Source organism: Cricetulus griseus, chromosome 5, assembly GCF_003668045.3.
Source record: "Cricetulus griseus strain 17A/GY chromosome 5, alternate assembly CriGri-PICRH-1.0, whole genome shotgun sequence".
NCBI classification, from domain to species: Eukaryota; Metazoa; Chordata; class Mammalia; order Rodentia; family Cricetidae; genus Cricetulus; species Cricetulus griseus.
In genome coordinates, this window is record NC_048598.1 from 118,897,328 (window position 1) to 118,916,514 (window position 19,187).

The 19,187-nt window shown below is 49.3% G+C and overlaps 1 protein-coding gene across 5 annotated transcripts in view; it reads left to right on the forward strand.

Moving 5' to 3' along the window:
• Ltbp2 (latent transforming growth factor beta binding protein 2) overlaps positions 1–19,187 on the forward strand; it is a 96,246-nt gene that overhangs the window by 4,150 nt on the left and 72,909 nt on the right. For 3 of the 5 annotated variants that reach the window (XM_035445299.1, XM_035445300.1, XM_035445301.1), the window contains exon 3: positions 7,775–7,845. In XM_035445299.1, the coding sequence (XP_035301190.1) occupies positions 7,775–7,845 (71 nt within the window). Of the gene's footprint in view, positions 1–1,272; positions 1,770–4,938; positions 5,182–7,774; positions 7,846–19,187 lie in introns of those variants that run through there. The other 2 variants (XM_027418522.2, XM_027418523.2) reach the window with 2 other exon arrangements.

The window sequence follows — 19,187 nt, forward strand, 5'->3', positions numbered from 1 at the left end:
GTAGGCTGTGAAAACATTTTCAGGAAATCCATGTTTGCACCTGCCAAAGGTCTTTAGGCTTGGGGGCAGGGGACATGGGTGAAAAAGATGGCAGATTTGAGAGGACACTCAGATGGGAGGCAACCAACATCCCTTTCCCCCTCAATACAAGATGTAAGAACCCAGCTCAGCCGGGACGACTCATTCATTTTCCCTAGGGGAGGTCCCCTAGGGATCCCCCAAGGAATGAGAGGCTGTGACAGGAGTCCAGGGAGTGGAATGTGAGCCAAAGGCCATGGGCCTGTTTTTTATTTCCCTCTTTGGCAATCCTATTCTTCAGTCACCTTATTTGAGAGGCTCCATGCCTACCGTTGTGAAAAGAGAATACCTCTTCCAGAGACAGCCATCATCATCACAGGCTCAGGCCAAGCCTTGACGCCACAGGAAGCTGATTAAGATCAAGGAACTGAGGCGGCTGGCAGAGCCTGTCTCTACAAGGCACGATTGCCAAGGGTTGCGGCCAGCTCCACTAGAGGGCGCGCTCCCCCAGTTGACCTTCCCCATAGGCGTCCGACTTCGGGCTGCTGCCCCAGGGACACCTGCATTCTCGTCTAGCGCCCCCAGCGGCCAGGGGAGGAAGCGGCGGGACCAGGCGCACATGCCTCAGGCTCATTGCTCTGGTCTGGGTACCTTCCTAGCTTCTTTCAGGACTGAGAAGCAGCCTTGTTCCAAATCTGAGTCCGTGAGGTCAAGAGCAGAAAATACATCCAGGACAGGCGGACAGTTTGAGCTTGCTCAGGACAGGAGACCGGCAGCTCAGGTGCGCTTGTCCAGAGAGACGCCATCTGTCCTTCCAGTCCCCGGGTCTGCCCTACATTGCCCGCAGCTCCTCACGGGTTAATCCCCTCACCGCCCGCTCGCTTCTCGGTGCCAAAGTGGGTGTTGCTGGAATTCCTGTCTCCCGTAATAAGGGGGCCGAGCTGTCCCTCCGAGGAGGGGGCATGGCGTGGATAAAAGAGACGAAAAAGCAGGGGGCGGTTTCCAAAAATAAAACCCTCCGGTTACGCTTCAGACGGCTGCAGTGCGGGGAGCGGGAGCGAAGGTGCGGTGGACACAGGCTCGGTGCGCAGCCCGGGCAACTCAAGACATACAGTTCTAGCCTGGGAACCCCCGGGTCCCCAGACAGCTGCTTCAGTACCCCCCTAGACGCGTCGGGGCAAGCGGCCAGGAGGGTCCGTAGAGCAAACGGTGGAGGGCATCTCCCCGCGAGGTCTCCGGTGCCCCCAGCTCTGCAGCCACTCTGGCGCCATGAGGGCTCCGACCACCTCGCGCTGCTCCGGACGCTTCCCGAGGAGGATGCGTTGGAGAGGCTTACTGCCACTCGCCCTGGCTCTCTTGTTGGGGACAGGTCATGCCCAAAGGGACTCCGTGGGATACGAACCAGCTAGCAGGGATGCGAATCGGCTGTGGCGCCCCGTGGGCAGCCACCCCGTAGCTGCTGCAGCCAAGGTGTACAGTCTGTTCCGGGAGCCTGATGCTCCGCTCTCTGGCTTGTCGCCCTCGGAGTGGAACCATCCGGGCCAGGGGAGCCCCAGGAGGCCCGCCGAGGCTGAGGCCGAGGCCAGGAGGCCATCCCGTGCCCAACAGCTCCGTCGAGTCCAGCCACCTGTCCAGACCCGAAGAAGCAGTCCTCGGGGCCAGCAACATCCAGCAGCCCGGGCCGCGCCTTCGGTCGTGCGCCCGGTGACCCTGCAGCGACCCGCGGCTGCACGGCAAGGGCGGCTCACCGGGTGAGCACTGTAGGGGAATGGTGGGGAGGACGAGGCATGCAGGGGTGCGGACAGTCATGCTTTCACTGACAGAGGGACAGAGGAGACTCGTCTGTCCCTCTGTCCTCAGTTACTGTAGAGAAATCACTCCGAGGTCCCAAGCAGGGGCCAAGACAGAACCAGCTTTCGAAAAGTTTTTGCAAAAACAAATCTGTCATTTCCTTTGGACACCAGCTCACCCGGAACCCCGACGTTAAGTTGTTGTGCGTTTCTAGCTCATTCTGCGATAGGCTAACTAGCTCGGCGGCTGGCAGCACTGCTGGGATCTGAGAGGCCCTGGGGAGCAGGCAGCTGGGTGGGCGCTCTGGGTTCCTGAGGCCCAGAGAAGGTTAAGCTGGCTCAGGGAGCCAGCGGATGGAGGATCTGGGCGGGGGAGCGGGGACACCAGGGCGCAAAGACAGATGCGCCTCCAGGAAGGGGCTGGCAGTGAAGCCGGCGCGCCGAGACAAGTGTATAGTCCGGGCTCAGGGCTGCTGGGACACGCAGAGGGCTTAGACATGGGCTCAGGAGCTCTTTGGAGGGGAAAGCTGCCCCGACGCTGTGTGAGAGACTAGGTTTATGTGTGCCGGGGAGTCTCCGTGTCAGCACTATCTGTACATTTTGTAAGGTTAAGCCTCCCTCCAACTCTTCAACTAATAATTTTGCACGGCTCGCTGCGGGCCCAGGACTTTATTATCATGGAAGGAGGCTCCCCTCCCCCGCCCCAACAACGCCCTGCCCGGAATTACAATAGTGGGGATCTTGCCTGAGTATCCAGGCGTCTCTGGAACGAGGGCACAGTAGCCTGGCAGTGAGCCACTGCTGAGTATAGGAAGGGCTTTGGCAGCCGTTGGCTTGAGCCTGATTTACCTGTTATTTTTGTCCCAGGTAGCAGTCCCGATGCTTGTACCCCTAGTTCCACTACGGAAGGTCTTCTGCTTCCTGGACCTTGTACTTACCGTTCTCTCTGGCTGCTGCGCTCTGCTCCAGTATTTCAGCAGAATTCACTGTGTCTCGTTCCTTCTCTGCCCTCGCTCCACTTTATGCATCCGTGTAGCACTCATTTATATATTTCTATTTATGCTTATGTGCTCACTTAATATGAGTTCTATGAAAGCAGGGCTTTGCCCGCTTCTGTGTTTCCATCAGATCAGCGCCTGCGTGTAGCTGGCCCTCCCTGGGTGTAAATGGACCCACTGCTGCCCTTCGGAGGCCTAGCCTAAAGTCTGCAGGGCACACAGTTCGAGTGCTTCCAAGTCCGGTTTCACCTTTCTCCATTTTCCCGACTTGAGCAAGCAACTGCATGATTATATATTGCTTGAGCATGGGAAAGGAGGGGGGACCCACAGAACACAACGACGTTCCTGCTGGAAGGGCAACTCAATTGCTAAGATCAAGTTGGAGACTTGAACAGCATGTGCTGGTGGATGTGTTTCCAAAAGTACCGGAAGTGTTTGTTAAGTGCAATGGAGCAGTACAACGTAGTGGAGAGGCTCAGAGAAGAGACGCTGTGACCTAGGGCCCCCGGCACTCAGTAGAAAGCAAGTGAGGAAGGAGACGGCTGGAGTGGCATCGGAGATGACGATGTCAGGCTGGCTTAACACCGCCTCAGAACAAGGGCTTTTCACCGTTGGCGTTTGCCCAGGGGCAAGAATGAAACCCTGGTATAGGGGAGCCAGGGGCTTAGGCTAGAGATGAAGTTTGGGTTGTCATAGGGGAGTTTATACTGCAGGCATTTAAGTGTGTAAGTGTGTGTGTGTGTGTGTGTGTGTGTGTGTGTGTGTGTGTGTGTGTGTGGAAGTTGCTGTTTGAAGTCATAAAGTGAAGCAAAGCAGACTGTCACCAAGACAAAGCTAGTATATATGCACAGGTGTGTAAGCAGCTAGGTGCCGCCCACAGACACTTGCATTATACACCACAGATGCATACCTGTGCTGGAGCTGGCTCCTCAGTTTTGTCTCCTTCACATTTGGTAGATAATGAGTTCCTTCAGCAAACCATTCATCCCCTGGAGAGGGCCCGAATGATAAAGTTATTTCTTAATTTCCTCAATCCGTGTCCATTCTGGCCATTGTATGAAAGTCAGAGCTAGGGGCCAAGTGCCATCTGCTGGTGGATTGTAGAACTGCACACCATTGCTAGTTGAGACTTTTTTTTTTTTTTTTTTTTTTTTTTTTTTTTTTTTTAAATTAACTCTTTCAATATGCACTATGTTGGACCCTGGGAAGATAGCAGTGGAAAAGACAGATAAGCCCTGCCATTGTGGAATTTTTGATATAGGGTGTATTTAAAAAAAAAAACATGTGCCAGGCACTGTGCTAAATGTCTGAGGTGAGCAGTGTAGCTATGTAATACAGACTACAAGGGACTTATTAAAACATTGTTTGCCAGTGCTCAGTGTTTTTTGAACCAGCCTCATAGCAGATCATCTTCGTATTTCCTTCATATTTCCTTATTTTCTCTCCTTTCACCAGTGGGTCCTAGGGATTGAACTCGGGCTGTAAGGCTTGGTGGCAAGTGGTTTGATCTATGAGCCTCCTTGCCAGCTTTTTTTCCTCCATCAATGTTATTAAAGTAACAGAACTCCATGTTGTATTCTGAAGTAAATTATGAAATTTTGGATGAATACTGAAAGGCATTGGTTATAACACAGCTCATAAGTTATTTTACTTTTGTTTTGTTTTTTTTTAAGTTGAAATTTCTTCTATAAATTTGCCTCCCTCTTTCTGCAGTTAATTACTCTTTGGATTTAAATATTTCCAATGTGTGTTTTATACTATTACAAAAGATGTAAATATCCATAACATATACAATGTTATATTTTAATTTTTTGCACATTTTAAACTTAGATATTTGCATATTTTAAACATAGACAAACGATAGCATATTGTATTCCCCTACAAGGTTTTTCCTTCCTCATTAGGCATTTGAGACTTAACTATGATAATATACACTCAAGTTTATTCATTTTAACTGTTGTATATTGTTCCTTTGTCTAAATATACCACAGTTTATTTATCCATCCTCCTGTTTCTGGATGTTTAGTTAAATTACATTTTTTTATCATTACAAACAGAGCCTGACTCATTTTTCTGCATAAATAAATCCATAATGAAAAGGAAACTTTGTATCATTATTACAAGTTAAAAGTAGCACTATTTGTCAAGAAGAACAAAGAGATGTAGGAAAATTTGATATAAAAGAAAGAACATTTTCAGTTTTGGTCAGGCACCACCATTGTTCTAGAAGCTTGTGGCCTGTTCTTTCTGTGGAGAACTGGATTGGTTGTGTCCAGGGCAGGACCAAGCTTGAGGACCTAGCCTTAGATGGAGACCTGCTCACCTGCCTAAGTAGGTTACAAAAATCATGGAACAGGAAATCACTTCCTTGCCATGTGAGTCGCTGTTGGGGAGTCTGCTGGCCATGCAACCCTAACATCCTCTTTCCTACCCTTGGCATCGCTCAGCACACTTTCAAGGGAGTCCTGGACTCGGTGACTAAAGGAGCACTTAATGTATACCATGTGTTAGGCTCTGTGTCAGCCTACAGAGGCAGAGAGAAAAAGGACAGAACCTCTGAGATACCCAAGGCAGAGATGGACCCCAGTGGCATGAGCCACCACTTCTAAATGATGGCACTGGGTGCAGGGGAGGTCAGACACTTGTCAGAGGAGCCTTACATAAGGGACAGAATGTCTGATCTGGGAGTCTGGGCTTATGCATTTCATCTAGCAAACATAAGACAGATGCAGTCACCTCCCAGCTGCTCTCCTGGCTGGGCCTGGGATATTGTCAAAGATGTCCATTGAGTATCTGAATCTCTTTATAAGTACTCTTCCAGCTCCATCTTGTGCCTTCTGCTGACAGTCTTTGATTCCGGGCAGTCTCTGCTCTGGCCTGGCAACCCTTAGGACTCCTCTGTAGGCCGGCAAGGCAGACCTGACTACTGACCTCCTACTCTTAGCTGTAAAGCTATATCCTGAGGGCATCTGGGGTGATGGTGGCTCAGGGGGCCTCTTTGGCAGGATTTGTTCCCAGCCAAGTAGGCTCTTTGGTCTGTGCTGAGTTCCCACAGGCGCTGGTTGCAAGAAAACTACCAGAGCATGCAGCCTGTTTTCTCGCAAAGACCTTCCAGCCCACAAAGAGGTTTGTCACTGCCACAAGGGGTATCAACTTCCAACTGAGTGGACAGTTTTTTCCTTCTACCTGGGTATATGCTGGAAAGCCCTGGGTTGGGGTTGGGGGAGCAGCTCTCTCCTTGGGGCCTCGTGACTTGGACCTTGATTGAGAGAACTTTATGGAATCTGAATGGTGCTGGAGGAAGTGGCCAGCAAGACAAAGCTCTTGGCCAGCGGAACATTCTGAAAGCTCCCTGGGAGGCCGTGCCCCACAATGTTGGGCCCAAGGGCCAGGAATGGGCCTCAGCCTTTGCAGGCTTTAGGAATTTATTTTGAATTCTTTGTATGACTCCCTCAACCACACAAGCTTTGGGGTCCACTCAAATGTCAAACAAATTCCTAAGTGGCACCAGATGCTCATCATCTTGACCCCAAGGATCCCAGGAATGGCCACCCACTCCAGCCTCTGGCCCCCAAACCTCTCCCTCCCACTCAACCCTGTTTCATTTCTGTTCCTTATGACTGGGCCCAGGGAGTCAGAGCCAGCCTTGCCTGTCCAACCCAAGAAGTCTTTTCCAGGGCGTTTCCTGGGTGTTTCCTTGGGCATTTCCCTTGTCTGGTTATCAGGGGTCTGCAGATGGAGATCTTGGGCTGGAGAACCTTGTGGTGCTGGTGGCATTCACTAGACTCCTGAGGACAGCATTTGGACAAGTGTCCTGCCAGGACCAAAAGTTAAAGTCAAATGGAGGTGTCAGGGCCAGGTGCATCCTCCCCCATAAACTACATTCGATTGTCCTTCCCAAGTAAAAAGTGTGCTTGCCAGACAGAGTTGGCTTCACCATGTCTTCTCTTCCTACCAGTCATCACCCTGGAAGGCCTTTCTTGAACAGTGACACAAGAGACCTGTTTCTTTAGTCTCCCACTTAGGACTCAGTCTAATTGCATACAGGCCTGCCCAAATCTACTAAGGTTTGAATTCTCAGGATGGTCACACACACACACACACACACACACACACACACACACACACACACACACACACATCCTTAAGATTATTTATGCATGACTTCTTTGTTTTCAGCATTTGCAGGCAAGGAGCACAGTGTGTGGCTTTTGGTGAGAGGCATTGTAGACTTGGAGCCTGGCTTAGAGTTCGACCAACTCAGAGGGTTTGTTTTGTTTTTGGTATTCTGGATAGAACCCAGGGCCTTCAACATGCTAGGCAGGCTTTCTCTCACTGAGCTACCCACTAGCCTGCCAACCTAGATTTGAATTGGGCTCTGGTCCTTGATGGTTATGTGGCTTTGGCAAATGACTGAACCTCTCTGAACTTGCTTACCATCTTGTCCTTGTTACTTTCTCTCTCTCTCTCTCTCTCTCTCTCTCTCTCTCTCTCTCTCTCTGTGTGTGTGTGTGTGTGTGTGTGTGTGTGAGTGTGTATGTGTGTGTGTGTGTGTGTGTGTGTGTGTGTGTGTGTGTGTGTGTGTGTGTGTGTGTTAATTGTTTGAGATGAGGTCTTGCCCCTTTCTAGGCTGGCCTCGAACACCTGTCAGTAAACCACCATGCTCTGTATTGACTTCTGTGTACTGGGTGCTAGATACCTTGTCTCACTCATCATAGTCACTCGTCGAGGCAGGCGTTATCTCCATTGTGTAGACGGAGAGACTGAGATTTCCCAGAGGTTTACAGGGAATGGCAGGGATAAGATTCAACTTTGGTCTTTGTCATACTATAGTGCTCATTCCTGGGCCAGGTGGCTTCTCCATGGAATGGGGACAGTCTTCTCAGCCTCCAAGTGTCCCCCAAGTCCTGCCTGAGTAGTCCCAGCTCTGAGCACTCTTGTGTTAACTTTGCTTTGGCGACTCCACAGGAGAAATGTCTGCGGGGGACAGTGCTGCCCAGGATGGACGACATCAAACAGCACCAACCACTGTATCAAACGTGAGTGCCTCCTGTCCTAGCCACCCGTCTTGCTCTTGAGTGGAAGTGAGACTTAAAGATGTTCCAAATGGAAACTGTTTCTCAGAGCAGATTCCTGCTCGTGTTTTAAGCTTCCAACATTTCCTTTTTCTGGCCCACTGTGTTAGTACCCATGTTTGTGGTCAGCAGAATATACCTCTGGGGGCACCATTCCTACTGAGGGCTGAGGGAATCCACCTTTGCCTTGACCCCGGCCCACAGTCTTGACCTATCAGGCAGACACGGTACTAGGATGATCAAATAAGGCTCCGAGTTGGTGTCTGGAACAGCCTTCTCTCAGATTACTCTGAAGTCTGCAAAGCTGTCTTTTTTTCCCCTAGAGATAAGGTTTCTCTATAGCTTTGGAGGCTGTCCTGGAACTCATTCTGTAGACCATGCTGGCCTCGAACTCAGAGATCTGCCTGCCTCTGCCTCTTGAGTGCTGGGATCAACGGTGTGCACTACCACCGCAAGCTGTCTTAAATGCTGGGAAAGAAATCATTATAGCTATGCTAAGACGAAGGATGGAGGCAGGAAGAGTCATGACCTCTAGGGTGACCCTTCGCACAAGGGTGGGAGAGCCTTGTCAGAGGCAGTGTCAAGAGCCAATACTTATATAGTATCCACTTTATACAAACTGTGCTGAGCCTTCCCCCTTGGTAGATGAGGAACCGAGTCAGGTGATGGCAGAAGTAGAACGGAACTCAGACAACAACCTGACTCCAGGATGCTACCTATGCCCTGCCATCAGGTACCCGATGCTTTCTTCGGGGTCTCACTCTGCAGTAGAGCGCTGGGGAGGGTAGTGCAGTTCTTGGGGCTGCTATCAGCTAAGAGTTTAGTGTTAGGATTGCCCAACACCTTGCTGGGCTCTTCACAGACATCACAGTTAAGTGCCTCAGTGCATATTTACTTATCCTCCACCCATAAGGAAACTGCGGCTATGGTTAGGAGATATGCCCGAGGATGGATGGAATGCTGTACATGCCAGGGCTGTTGATGCTGCAGGGCCAGGGACCACACTTTGAGAGTCCCTGGGGACTCTGGAGATGTCTGAAGTTCAAGGTTGGGGAAGGATATTGGTATGTTCCAGAGAGTTCAGCTTTTGCAGGGAACCTTTGGCTGGTAGAGTGTTGCTTGGGTTGACTGGAGCAGACAGCCTCACAGGGGGTAGGCTTCTACCCAGATGCCTGAGGGGTCTAGGCCTGGCCACACTCAGGCCTGCAAGCTGTTTCCTAGCTCACTTGTGATTTTCCAGTGTTCTTCTTTGCCAAACTGTAGTTTCAATACTGGAAACTTGAGGTTGGGTGAGTGCAGAGTGTCTCCCACCAAGTGTGTGTGCACCCTCATGTCTCCGAGGGTACTGCTAGAGGATGTGGAGGTACCCACACCCCCATTATTTCTCTGTTCAGCCTGGTTATGCTTCCTAAGGCCCCAAACCTGTCCCCTCAGCTTTGAACCAGGCTGTTGGCTGTTGGCTCTCTGGAGGACTGGCCTTCCCTACTTGAAGTAGGTTGCCCACTGAAGGGCTATGTGGTAATTAGTTGGTCCCTATGCTGTTTGCTTGTTGCTATTTTGCTGCTAATGAGCCTAATGAGAACCACGTGAGCAATGGGGTGTTGGCCCTGGATAACTGGGCCCAAGGCTGTGTAGAATATGGTGCTCTTGGCTCCATACCCTGTCAGCTGGCTCTGTGCTTTGCCAGGGGCTTCTCATTGCTCTCTTCCCTCCACACAGCTGCCTTTAGAGCTGGAGAGATACCATGCCAGAGAATGTTCAGGATTCTGTCCTAGCAATTTCATCCATATGGGGTAGCTTCCAGGCAGGTGAGACATGAGGGCACATAAGGAGGAGTGTATGACATACCCCCATTTCAGTCTTGGCCCTCAAACCATGTGGAGACTTAGTTCCTCTTCTGGCTCCCCAGATATGAGGACTCGGTATATTATCCATATGCAGAAGTGTCTGTCCTCGCTCAGTTGCCCCCATTCCTGGCCTCTCTCTTCTCTCACGGAAGCAATCCTAAGTCCTAACACACTATTATACCTTTCCAGCTAGTCTGCTCCCTCCTCCCAAAGTCATTGGAACCTGGGGAGCCTCTGTGTCTCTGGCTGCCACATTGCTGTGTGTCCAGTTCCTCCCTCTACCTTAGTGGGGTCTGGAATTGGCCACGGTTCCCTCCCTTACTTGGTATCTGCTCCCCCCCCCCCGCCAGGGCCTTGTCAGCTCTTCTGCATGATTCATGTGTTTGTGTATTTGTGGAAGCAGCTGACTGAGGGGGAGGGCATATGATGTGAGGTGGCTGTCTTGTTTATAGCTGCTGATTTGGGGAGAGTCTTCAATATTCTCATACTAGCTCACCCCTATCTCCCCATGACCCGGGAGGGTGCTGAGGAACCTCCTTCTTGACTTGAACCTTCTGATCTTGACTTGAAGACACAGGGTCTGGGGCTGCTCTGGGAAGAACAGAGTTCCCTGCAGTGGCTGAGGAGGTGCCCATCTCTAGACTCCAAGTCTTGAAGTAAGGTCCGAGGTTAAGAGTGTATGCTTTAGACAAGTAACTAGTTCCCTTTTCAGTTGAGTCTTAGCCATATAGCGTGAGACAATTTAGGCTCGTCTTTGGGATTAACAACAATACAACCTACACCTCTCACGGTGTGCCAGGTTATCATAAGTCCTTTAAAATACTGATTTCTTTTCTTTCTTCCTTTTTTTTTTTTTTTTTTTTTGGTTTTTCAAGACAATGTAGCCTTTACTGTCCTGTCCTGGAACTTGCTCTATAGACCAGGCTAGCCTCAAACTCAAAGAAATTCATATATTACAGAATTTTGATGCAATGACTCTTGAGGCTAGATTTGATCTACCACCACCAACACCCTTTGCAGATGCACCTGGATAGTTGTCCAAGCCAGGGAGTGGGTGTTCAGCAGTCTGTATATGAATCCAGTCTCTGGCTCCTAAGGGCCAGCCCTTACCGCCATTCTTTCTGCTAAATGAGCAACTGTGCAGACAGCTGGCATATGGCATTTGGAGCACAGTGGCCAGAGCCTGTGCTAGAGACTCACTTGGTGGGTGTGTGGCTATGGACAAGCTGCTCCAGCTCTCTGTGTCCCTGTGTCCCCTTCTGTGCCCTGTGACTAACAATAATTGCTTCCTCCCAGAGTTGTGAGGAACAAACAAGGTAACTTAGATCAAACATTTCATTCATGGTCTGTTGTTTTCTCTAGGCTCTTGATGCAGAGCCTACATTCTTGGCTTTTGTTTCTAAGGGCAGGGGTTATCTCACTGTCATCAGGATGTAGAACGGCTGTGTGGCATTCCTGGGCTAAGCTGAGAAATCCCTCACTGTTGTCAAGTTCCTGTCAACCCTCCCAGCAACCCTCCCTGCTGCGCAGGGGACCTAGTGATGGAGTCCTGGCTGTGCATTTGCTCCTGACTTCTTGGTCCACAGCCTCTGCATTGTGTGGTAGGCACTAGGACAATATTCCTTCTGGTTCTTGTCTCAGTCCTACAAGGACCCTGCTCCTCTTTTTCTGGGCCCCGCTTGGCTTCCCTCAGGGTGCTTGCTTGATCCCACCCATCACACCTGTAGAAGACTCACACACAAGAAGGACAGTTGTTACAATAAATCTTTCCACCAAAAGCCACCAAAGCCCCATTGCCACGTGTGCACTTTACGACAGCCGCCCGCCTGAGTTAGGGCCCCAATTAATGCACAGAGAGACTTGTATTAGGTACAGTGCTGCTTGGCCAATGACTTGGATTTCTCATCTGTTAGCTCAGTCTTAATTATCATAAACCTATATATTTTATAAGACTTATCTTATAGAGGATGCCTTTTGCTGGCACCCTCTCTTGCCAGTGGCTCACATGGCGCCACTGGAGGAGGAAGGGGAAAAGGGGACACTTCCTCTTTCTCCTTGCTTAAATATGAGTCTCCTTGCTATGTCACTTCCTGCTTGGATCACCACTTCTCTACTACATTTCCCAGAATCCTCTTTGACTCCTAGTCCTGTCTAACTTACTGTTTCATTGGCCAAACAGAACTTTATTCAACAATCAATAAGATAAGCATACACAGTACATTCCTCATCAGACAGTTATGCTGAAGTTGTTAGGGAATTGTGGAGAGGAAGATGGGAGACGAAAGAAACCATGTGAGCTCAACAGACACCAAATTAATAAGAAATACACAGCTCCCAGATGATGTCATGTGAGGTGATTTAGCTCCTCATGGCGAGTAGGAGTTTCCCCATGAGGCTTTTTGCATCATGAGATGTCGTAAGGCAGGAATCTCCTGAAGCCAAATGTTGGTTCCCTTTGCACACACCAGAGTGTCCTCTGCATGCAGCTTCTGTACCGGCTACTAAACAACAAGTTTCCCAGGACTTTGCCAGCCCTCTTCTTTCTGGCTACACTGGCTCCCTGGCTGGAGTGGCCTGCTTTCTTACAGATGTAGACATTGTCTTGGGGCCACAGCCTGTGTCTATAGATACTATGGGCCAGACTTCTCCCTTGACCTCAGGCTCCCAACTCTGCTGCTGTATCTGTTGTGATTGCCTCTCTGACTGTCCAACCCCAGTGTGTGCAAATGAGCATGCTTTCTCTCCCCTGGAGCCAGTTTTTGCTCCCAGTGTGAATTGACATCTGCAGATAGCCAGGGACATATGGGATACCTTCTTGATCATGCTTTGTCGTCATTCCTTGCTAAACCCTGCTTGTTTGTACTTCTCAAGGCCTGTGTAGACTGTGCATGCCTTCTTTCTGTGATGCCTCTGTGGTCTTTGATGTTTGCAACGATCTACTCTGGATGTCTGCAGAAGTCTACTTGCTGCTCTTTCTGGTTACCCCTTAATGCATCCGCTTGCCTTCTGCTGCGGGGGTCGTGGAAGCAGCTCTCTTCCAGCCTGGCTCTTAGCCCTTATCCTGACTCACATAATCTAGCTTGGCTGCTGGGAATGCGCCTCCTCTACTCCACGGCAAATGCTGCTCTCTCCGGCTCTGCCTCCACTCACTGCCTGTGTGCCTGGTCTCTTGTCATCCCCCAAGTCCCTGCATCATGCCCCTCTCCTCAGAAAGGCAGCCTCTAGTCACTCTGCTTATACTTGCTCCTCATCAGTCTTGTTTTTCTCGGGGTTTGGGCTCCTTAACTGTTTCCTCCGTATCTTCACATCCCAATTTCTGGTCTTCTGTTCCTTTGTTATCTGGTTTTCTGATACCTTTGTGATTAATTTTGATTAATCACATGATGGAATGGACAGAGTTTGTCTTTGTTACCATTCTATGCAGCAGTAAATACTGGATGTACAGCCATGTTCTAGATAAGGACATGGTTGGCCAGTGGTACTGACTCCTGCATCCGAGTGGTTAGGATTCAGACAGTCCATGATGGCAAGGGAACCCTTTCCTCTATGCTCTGCCATGGGCTGGGGGTACCAGGGGCAATGGCTACATGTCAACCATAGAACTATCTTCTATGCTCTTGCGATGCTTTCCAGGAAGAGCCTTATCATAGGCTTACCCCTGGTGGTGCTTGTCCTGTTCTTCATCCCAAGAGGCCCTGCTGGAAATGGAACCACCAAAGCCCTGGCTTCTCACAGCCAAGTCAAGGTTGCAGGATGGCTATACCCAGAAGTCTCCATCGTGTGCCTGCTGTGGCTGGTAGGGACTAGGGCTGCTTTCGGCCCCAGTCCCTGGCCCTCAGCCTCCAAGTGGCCTAGCATCTCAGCATTTGTTAAAGCAATTAACAGGGCTGTCCAAGCCTAGAGGCTGGGGCCAAAGTGTGACTCACACCTTCCCTTCCTCCCCTCCGGCCGCCAAACAGTAGAGGCCCACTTGGCCTGCCAGACAGCGTCTGCAGAGAGTGTGCAAGGGGCCAAAAATGGCATCTTTCTCTCATTAGAGGCTTTTATGTGAATACAACTGCTATTTTGGAGCCCGGCGCTTGGCGGGCCTCTGAACCCTGGTGCTGTTTGCAGTAGTCCTGAGAGCAGTGGCCCAGCACAGCTGTGGTGGGAGTGGGGCAAGGCTATGGCGCCCTGACTTCTCCACAGCCTGGGGACCTAGGCCCAAAGTTCTGACAGGTAATGCCCTACTCATGAGGCTTAGGTGGAAAGGATGAGTCCTCAGCGGGTTCTAAGGGTGTGTGAGCCTGAGATTCTCAGGATCTCTAAAGCCTTTAGGGCCAAAATGTTGCCTCCCCCAAACACATTCTAAAGGTGAGGTACCAGGGAAGGTCCTAGGCAAGTGTTGCGGATGTTCAGAAACTGTCAGATCTGCAAGCAGAAAGAGATCTTTAGAGGGAGGGACAGGTTGTTAGGTCCCTGGAGGCAGAATACAGGAGAAGCACTGAGGGGTGGGCTATCTCAAAGCCAGTGTCTCACCTCACAGACTATAGAAAGAAAAGGAAGGTGTCTGTGGGACCCAGAAGAAAAAAGAGATGATGAAAACCTATCTGGAAAGACAGAAGGGGCTGTCTGTCTGTCTGTCTGTCTGTCTGTACTTCCTTCTGCACATTAGCCTAGGCCTGGCTAGAGAAAATTGAGGTGTGGCTAAGAAGTTCAAAAGTCATCTGGCTCCCACCGGCTGCTGTTTTTTTTTTTTTTTTTTTTTTTTTTTTTTTTTTTTTTTTTTTTTTTTTTTTTTTTTTTTTTTTTTTAGCTTTGTGTGTTGACTACTAGAATGTTCGGAGGATGGAAATGTTCGATATTTTGCTGTCCAATATGGTCACCACAATCCACATGTGACTGGTAAACACTTGAACTGTGGCAGATGAGATTGAGGAACTGAGTTTTAAGTTTTATGACATCTCAACCCAACCCATTTACACTTAAGTAACCACAAACAACTTGCGGCTACAGTGCTGAACCACGCTGGACAGGCAGTTTCAGAAAGTGCAGAAGTTGTCCTCTGCCAGTCTGCCAGGATCCGTAGACAGAGGAGTCAGCAGCCTGTTTCCTGAGCAGACTAAGTGTGGAGTGAAGTGTCTCAGGGAGGCAGAAGTACCAAGATCACACAGAGGTGGCTGAGCTGGCTCAGACCATATCCTTCTGACCCCACCCCACCCCTCCACCCCACTTCCTGGCCTTTCTACTAACAAGCAACTGGTCATCACGGGACGGTAGCATCCTCCGTTTACACAGTGGGCACTGTTTCTAGAACCTTCCCCCAGGCCTGCCCATTCTGTTTGGTCTCCTCCCAAAAGTATGTGTTTTGTGTGGAAAGTAGGAGTATACCTTTGCTCAACTTTTGGAACTGAGTGAAGGGAGTGGGGGCACAGCCAAAAGGTAGGGTGTCTTGGAACAGTGTCCCCACCCATTTCCTGCTTTCAAAGCAGTTTCGGGAGTTTTTGTTTCTTCCCCTTGTTTGGCATTCTGGATAACTCTGTAGAGCTGAACTTCCCACATGTCTAATGTTGAGTGAAGAAGAGAGTGCCAGGGGAGGGTAGAGAAGGCAGGGTTCCAGAAGAGTCCAAATTGTGAATGGTCAGAGAACAGCACAGCCTCTGGCTATCCAAAGGTGCTGTCCTCCAGTAAGGAGAAGCTAGATGTGCACTTTCTAGTGAATCAGCCCAGAGGACTGATGGCGACACTGCAGTGCCCTGCTGATAACTCTCCACCAGTAATCAAGCAAAGATCCTTAGAATCTTAGAACCCCCACTGCGTTAATCTCTTAAATGCAAAGTGTAATCTCCCCTCAATAAGAAAAATAGGATGTTTGGGGTGGACATAAAAGTCCACCACAGTGGTGGTGCTTGGCGGTAGGCAAATCATTGTGAGTTCGAGGACAGCCTGGTTTACAGAGTGAGTTCCAGGACAGTCAGAGTTGTTATACAGAGAAACCCTGTCTGGGGGAAAATAAAGTCCACCAAGCTTGGAGTTTTCTCTCTTCAGATGTCATAGCCCTGCCTGGAGCTACCTCTCCTCGGGTGCATTATTTTGTTACTTGTTGCAAGCCCCGGTTGCAAGCAATTCTGAGATGGACAGTTTGCTTTTGATACATTTTGAGATTTGTGCTCATTTGTTTCCATAAGGTCATGCTTGTCCTCTCTCACGGGGTGGTTGGATTTCATGCATCAGTACAATAGCAAAAACAAAACAAAACAAACAAAAAACACCTGCGAGATGGCTCAGCTGGTAAAGGCACTTGCCACACCAGCCTGATGACCTGATTGATCCCCAGAACCCAAGTAAAGATAAAGGAGCGAACTGACTCTGCAAAGTTGTCCTTAGATCTCCACACTTGCACCCCCTTCGTGTCATAGACATTCACACACTGAGCATAAATAAAAATAAAAAAACAAAAGAGCCAGTGTACAGCGACCAGCTTTTCAGTTTTCCAAGTGGAGGGAATTGGGCGAATTTTAAAACAACTGTCATATGTGACCACTTTTAATTTGAAAATACCATTCCGGGGCCTGGGACAACGTCTTGAGGACTTGCTGTGAGGACCAGAGTTCAGTCCCCGGCACACACATAAATGCAGGATGGTATGGCAGGCTGTATGTAATCCCATGGGTCAGATACATAGGATAACTGGAACAAGCTGACTAGTTAGCCTAGTCAAATGGTGAATCCTAGATTTTAGTGAGAAGCCCTGCTTCCTTCTAAGGTAAATGCTTCCTACCATCCAACTACACTCTAATCAGCCTGAGTAGGAGGTTCTGGCTAACAACACTAGCCCCATGGACCTGTGTGTCCTGTCTGTATAGTGTACTAGAGACTTTTTCTATCGCAGCCCAGACCTTGTGAGTACTCCAAGAACATCTATCAAAGCAGATACGTGAGCGGGTACACATCTTCCCTCATAATTTGAAATTTACCACATGGCTTTAGAAGGGTCAGGGAAGACACCCAATTGCCAGCCTCTAGCCTCCCATGCACACATGTGCATAGTACCAGTACACACTTGAGTGCCCACCCTCATGTGAACACATGTATACATGCCAAAAGAAAGTTTAAAAGAACATTTAACACAGGAAAAAAACAGGAAAAAATCTGTCAGAATTTTCCTTTTCTTAGACAATTGAGGCCACCATTGCAAGCCATTTAGGGGAGCCTTTGTATGGGAAGAAAGAGGACTTCATGATACAGTCTCTTAATACATGTGATTGGCTCAGAATAAACCAGACCACTGGGGCTGGAGAGATGGCTCAGCCATTAAGAGCACTGCCTGCTCTTCCAGAGGTCCTGAGTTCATTCTGAGCACCCACGTGGCAGCTTGCAACTATCTGTAATTCTTGTTCCAGGGGATCTAACACCTTCACACCAATGCACATAAAATAAATTTAAAAACAAAACAAAGCAAAACAAAACAGCAGACATTGTAGTGTGTCACATGCTGAGATTAGTGGAGACCTTACAAGACAGACTGCTAGGAAGCTGGTAAGAGCTGGTTCAAACCTTCAGAACCTCCCAACAGGGAAGGTCTGCTTCCCCAAATTGGGAAAGGCCACCTTCCCAGGAGGGTGTTTATCTGTCAACACAGTTGGCTGGTCTGGAGGTCTTAAGACATTTATTTATGATATAACAGACAGAGAAAATGATATATCCAGTTTCCCTCCTGACCACTCATTCCCCGTGAGCTGTTCATTGGACCAACCAAAGTCCTCCCTGAGAATGGAATTCCTGGTTGAGAAAAGACCTTTTGGAAGTGTGAGAACCCCACAGGTGAGGTTTCCTCTGTGTAGCTGATCTCAGCCATCTATGGACTTGCTGGACCCTCAGGGCTGGTCAAGAGAGTGTTCACAGAGGTTGGCAGCAGACAGCCTTGTCGGAGAAGGCAGAACCAGAACAAGTGGTGGAGAGAGGCAGAGGGGCTTAGCTTGCAGGGCTGGGTGTCTCAGATTTCCAGAGAGTGAAAGATGTTATGGTTAATGTCGAGGATGGGTCGTCCTTGGGGCTTAGGAGGGGAGAAGGCCATCTTACATCGAAAGCTACCTTTGGTGGGCTGGAGAGATGGCTCAGGGGTTAAGAGCACTAATTGCTCTTCCAGAGGACCCAGGTTCAGGGTTCAATTTTAAAGCCACCTTTGAGGCAAGTCTCACTTGTTCAGAGGTAGGGGCTGCATGACCCTCACCTTGTGAATGCCGGATTTGGGGTCTCTGCTGGGTGAGAGAGATGGGTCCACATGGCTTCCTGAAAGAAAACCAGGCTCAAGATGTGCCCATGGCATATCTATCTGCCTTCTTCAGTCTTTGCCTGCTACGCTGGCAAAGTATCTATGGCCGAGATGGTAGTGATGGGCCTGGGCAGATGGTCAGGTGGTAGCTAGTTATAGTTGGGCAGATGGAATGATGTCTAGACATTGGCTAAAATCTTGGGGTGACAGTTTGTGTTTGGGAAAGGGTTTGGCTTACGGTTCTCAGGAATTATCTGCTTACATGGGTATCGGGAACCTGTTAGAAAGGGACACCGAGGCACCAAAGAAGATACTTGGCCTTAGGATCTAGTTCATGTTAGCATCCTTCAGTTGTCTCCCGGTTACTACCCTTACTACCTACTGATTGGGTAGCCTGCCCTTGAATACTCTTGATGGGCAGGCTTTCCAATCATCTCATCCTTTGAATGGCTGGTCAGCATCACTTACTCCAAGAAACTTTCCTAACTATCACTCTAATCATCCTGAGTTAGAGGCTCTGGCTAACAACACTAGCCCCACGGACCTGTGTGTCCTGTCTGTATAGTAAACTAGAGACTTTTTCTATCACAGCTCAGACCTTGTGAGTACTCTAAGAACACTTATCAAAGCAGATTTGTGAGCGGGCATGCATCATCCCTCATAAATTGAAATTTCTCATAAAGGGCAAATCAGCCTGGAGCCTTCATTACCTACCAGGGCCAGCCTGGGATGGGCAGCTTCCCCAGGGCTGGGCTTACAATAGCCCCTTTGATAATAATAATTTGAAGCCAACATATCCTTTGTTATCATCAGCAGCTCCAAGCCAGGGCTCAGAGGTTGTAGGAAAAAGAGCCATGCAAGTCATGCTGGGAGTTGGTAGGCAAGAATAAGGATGGCTATATTTAGTCATAGATTTGAATGCTAACTCCATTATCTAGCTAGGTGACCTTAGGCAAGTCTAACCTCCTTGACTTCCATAGGCATTATGGGCAAACTAGGAATGGTAGTCATACCTGCTGCAAAGGGTTGTAGAGAGGAGTAAATGAGACTCCATTTGCAAGGTATATTGTCAGCACCCACTGGGGGGTAACTGCCAGAGTGAAGAGGATGGTTGTGCTATTGAATGCCAGGAGCTAAAGATGACTGCACTCCTAAGGGCTAACTGTATAGATGAGGACACTGAGACACAGCACGGCAAACCCACG